This window comes from Nerophis ophidion, linkage group LG04 (genome assembly GCF_033978795.1).
Source record: "Nerophis ophidion isolate RoL-2023_Sa linkage group LG04, RoL_Noph_v1.0, whole genome shotgun sequence".
Lineage (NCBI taxonomy): Eukaryota > Metazoa > Chordata > Actinopteri > Syngnathiformes > Syngnathidae > Nerophis > Nerophis ophidion.
The window spans coordinates 14,815,966-14,821,257 of NC_084614.1; the positions used below are offsets into that span (position 1 = coordinate 14,815,966).

At 42.0% G+C, this 5,292-nt stretch overlaps 1 protein-coding gene across 1 annotated transcript; it reads left to right on the forward strand.

Moving 5' to 3' along the window:
• Positions 1–4,478: 4,478 nt before the first annotated feature.
• Positions 4,479–5,084, forward strand: LOC133550523 (uncharacterized; the record flags this gene model as incomplete). Its single annotated transcript, XM_061896494.1, has 1 exon — positions 4,479–5,084. A coding segment is annotated over one exon (606 nt), but the record flags the coding sequence as incomplete, so codon positions are not given.
• Between the last annotated feature and the right edge of the window lie 208 nt (positions 5,085–5,292).

Here is a 5,292-nt window from a genome sequence, read left to right on the forward strand (position 1 = left end):
CTGCTCCTCCTCCTCCTCCTCCTACTACTACTACTACTACTACTACTGCTGCAAATAGTACTGCTCCTCCTCCTCCTCCTCCTACTACTACTGCAAATAGTACTGCTCTTCCTCCTCCTCCTACTACTACTACTACTGCAAATAGTACTGCTCCTCCTCCTCCTACTACTACTACTACTACTACTACTACTGCTGCAAATAGTACTGCTCCTACTACTACTAGAAATAGTACTGCTCCTCCTCCTCCTCCTACTACTACTACTGCAAATAGTACTGCTCTTCCTCCTCCTCCTACTACTACTACTACTGCAAATAGTACTGCTCCTACTACTACTAGAAATAGTACTGCTCCTCCTCCTATTACTACTACTACTGCAAATAGTACTGCTCCTCCTCCTACTACTACTCTTACTACTACAAATAGTACTGCTCCACCTACTACTATAAATAGTACTGCTCCTCCTCCTATTACTACTACTACTGCAAATAGTACTGCCCCACCTCCTCCTACTACTACTCTTACTACTACAAATAGTACTGCTCCTACTACTACTAGAAATAGTACTGCTCCTCCTCCTATTACTACTACTACTGCAAATAGTACTGCCCCACCTCCTCCTACTACTACGCTTACTACTACAAATAGTACTCCTCCTCCTACTACAACTACTGCAAATAGTACTGCTCCTACTACTACTACAAGAAATAGTGCTGCTCCTCCTCCTCCTACTACTACTACTACTGCAAATAGTACTGCTCCTACTATTACTAGTGCAAATAGTACTGCTCCTACTATTACTAGTGCAAATAGTACTGCTCCTACTACTACTACTAGAAATAGTATTCCTCCCCCTCCTCCTCCTCCTACTACTACTACTGCAAATAGTACTGCTCCTCCTCCTCCTACTACTACTACTGCAAATAGTACTGCTCCTCCTCCTACTCCTCGTACTACTACTACAACTACTGCATATAATACTGCTCCTACTATTACTACTGCAAATAGTACTGCTCCTACTACTACTACTACTAGAAATAGTGCTGCTCTTCCTCCTCCAAATACTACTACTGCAAATAGTACTGCTCCACCTCCTCCTCCTACTACTACTCTTACTACTACAAATAGTACTGCTCTCCCTACTCCTCCTCCTACTACAACTAATGCAAATAGTACTGCTCCTACTACTACTACTACTAGAAATAGTGCTGCTCCTCCTCCTCCTACTACTACTACAAATAGTACTGCTGCTCCTACTCCTCCTACTACAACTACTGCAAAAAGTACTGCTCCTACTACTACTACTACTAGAACTAGTGCTGCTCCTCCTCCTCCGACTATTACTACTGCAAATAGTACTGCTCCTACTACTACTACTGCAAATAGTACGGCTCCTACTACTACTACTACTACTACTAGAAATAGTGCTCCTCCTCCTCCTACTACTACTACTACTGCAAATAGTAGTGTTCCTACTATTACAACTGCAAATAGTACTGCTCCTACTACTACTACTACTAGAAATAGTGCTGCTCCTCCTCCTCCTACTACTACTGCTACTACTACAAATAGTACTGCTGCTCCTACTCCTCCTCCTACTACAACTACTGCAAATAGTACTGCTCCTACTACTACTACTACTACAAATAGTGCTGCTCCTCCTCCTTCTATTACTACTACTACTGCAAATAGTACTGCTCCTCCTCCTCCTGTCAATCAATCAATCAATGTTTACTTATGTAGCCCTAAATCACTACTGTCTCAAAGGGCTGCACAAACCACTACGACATCCTCGGTGGGCCCACACTACTACTGCAAATAGTACTGCTCCACCTCCTCCTACTACTACTCTTACTACTACAAATAGTACTCCTCCTCCTACTACAACTACTGCAAATAGTACTGCTCCTACTATTACTACTACTACTACAAATAGTGCTGCTCCTCCTCCTCTTACTACTACTGCTAGTACTACAAATAGTACTGCTCCTCCTACTCCTCCTCCTACTACAACTACTGCAAAAAGTACTGCTCCTACTATTACTACTGCAAATAGTACTGCTCCTACTACTACTACTACTACTAGAAATAGTGCTGCTCCTCCTCCTCCTACTACTACTGCTACTATACAAATAGTACTGCTGCTCCTACTCCTCCTCCTACTACAACTACCGCAAATAGTACTGCTCCTACTATTACTACTACTAAAAATAGTGCTGCTCCTCCTCCTCCTACGACTACTACTGCAAATAGTACTGCTCCTACTACTACTACTACTAGAAATAGTGCTGCTCCTCCTCCTCCTACTACTACTGCTACTATACAAATAGTACTGCTGCTCCTACTCCTCCTCCTACTACAACTACCGCAAATAGTACTGCTCCTACTATTACTACTACTAAAAATAGTGCTGCTCCTCCTCCTCCTACGACTACTACTGCAAATAGTACTGCTCCTACTACTACTACTACTAGAAATAGTGCTGCTCCTCCTCCTCCTACTACTACTGCTACTATACAAATAGTACTGCTGCTCCTACTCCTCCTCCTACTACAACTACCGCAAATAGTACTGCTCCTACTATTACTACTACTAAAAATAGTGCTGCTCCTCCTCCTCCTACGACTACTACTGCAAATAGTACTGCTCCTACTACTACTACTGCAAATAGTACTGCTCCTACTACTACTACTACTAGAAATAGTGCTCCTCCTCCTCCTACTACTACTACTACTGCAAATAGTACTGTTCCTACTATTACTACTGCAAATAGTACTGCTCCTCCTCCTCCTACTACTACTACTACTACTACCGCAAATAGTACTGCTCCTACTACTACTACTAGAAATAGTGCTGCTCCACCTCCTCCTCCTCCTGCTACTACTACTGCAAATAGTACTGTCCTACTACTCCTCCTCCTACTACAACTACTGCAAATAGTACTGCTCCTCCTCCTACTACTACTACTACTACTGCAAATAGTACTGCTCCTCCTTCTCCTACTACTTATACTGCAAATAGTACTGCTCCTCCTCCTCCTACTACTACAACTACTGCATATAATACTGCTCCTCCTTCTCCTACTACTTATACTGCAAATAGTACTGCTCCTACTACTACTACTACTAGAAATAGTGCTGCTCCTCCTCCTTCTACTACTACTACTGCAAATAGTACTGCTCCTCCTTCTCCTACTACTTATACTGCAAATAGTACTGCTCCTACTACTACTACTACTAGAAATAGTGCTGCTCCTCCTCCTTCTACTACTACTACTGCAAATAGTACTGCTCCTACTACTACTAGAAATAGTACTGCTCCACCTCCTCCTCCTACTACTACTACTCTTACAACTACAAATAGTACTGCTCTCCCTACTCCTCCTCCTACTGCTCCTACTATTACTACTGCAAATAGTACTGCTCCTACTACTACTACTACTACTACTAGAAATAGTGCTGCTCCTCCTCCTACTACTACTACTGCAAATAGTACTGCTCCTACTACTACTACTGCAAATAGTACTGCTCCTACTACTACTACTACTATAAATAGTGCTCCTCCTCCTCCTCCTACTACTACTACTGCAAATAGTACTGTTCCTATTATTACTACTGCAAATAGTACTGCTCCTACTACTACTACTACTGCTACTAGAAATGGTGCTGCTCCTCCTCCTCCTACTACTACTACTACTACTGCAAATAGTACTGCTCCTACTACAACTACCGCAAATAGTACTGCTCCTACTACTACTAGAAATAGTATTGCTCCTCCTATTACTACTACTACTAGTACTGGAAATAGTACTGCTCCACCTCCTCCTACTATTACTCTTACTACTACAAATAGTACTCCTCCTCCTACTACAACTACTGCAAATAGTACTGCTCCTACTACTACTACTAGAAATAGTACTGCTCCACCTCCTCCTACTACTACTACTACTCTTACTACTACAAATAGTACTGTTCTCCCTACTCCTCTTCCTACTACAACTACTGCAAATAGTAGTGCTCCTACTACTACTACTACTAGAAATAGTGCTGCTCCTACTCCTCCTCCTACTACAACTACCGCAAATAGTACTGCTCCTACTATTACTACTACTAAAAATAGTGCTGTTCCTCCTCCTCCTACTACTACTACTGCAAATAGTACTGCTCCTACTACTACTACTACTAGAAATAGTGCTCCTCCTCCTACTACTACTACTGCAAAAAGTACTGTTCCTACTATTACTACTGCAAATAGTACTGCTCCTACTACTACTACTACTGTTACTAGAAATGGTGCTGCTCCTCCTCCTCCTACTACTACTACTACTGCAAATAGTACTGCTCCTACTACAACTACCGCAAATAGTACTGCTCCTAATACAACTACCGCAAATAGTACTGCTCCTACTACTACTAGAAATAGTACTGCTCCTCCTATTACTACTACTGCAAATAGTACTGCTCCACCTCCTCCTACTACTACTCTTACTACTACAAATAGTACTCCTCCTCCTACTACAACTACTGCAAATAGTAGTGCTCCTACTACTACTACTACTACTCTTACTACTACAAATAGTACTCCTCCTCCTACTACAACTACTGCAAATAGTAGTGCTCCTACTACTACTACTACTAGAAATAGTGCTGCTCCTCCTCCTCCTACTACTACTGCTACTACTACAAATAGTACTGCTGCTCCTACTCCTCCTCCTACTACAACTACCGCAAATAGTACTGCTCCTACTATTACTACTACTAAAAATAGTGCTGTTCCTCCTCCTCCTACTACTACTACTGCAAATAGTACTGCTCTTACTACTACTACTGCAAATAGTACTGCTCCTACTACTACTACTACTAGAAATAGTGCTCCTCCTCCTACTACTACTACTGCAAAAAGTACTGTTCCTACTATTACTACTGCAAATAGTACTGCTCCTACTACTACTACTACTGTTACTAGAAATGGTGCTGCTCCTCCTCCTCCTACTACTACTACTACTGCAAATAGTACTGCTCCTACTACAACTACCGCAAATAGTACTGCTCCTAATACAACTACCACAAATAGTACTGCTCCTACTACTACTAGAAATAGTACTGCTCCTCCTATTACTACTACTGCAAATAGTACTGCTCCACCTCCTCCTACTACTACTCTTACTACTACAAATAGTACTCCTCCTCCTACTACAACTACTGCAAATAGTACTGCTCCTACTACTACTACTAGAAATAGTGCTGCTCCTCCTCCTCCTACTACTACTGCTACTACTACAAATAGTACTGCTG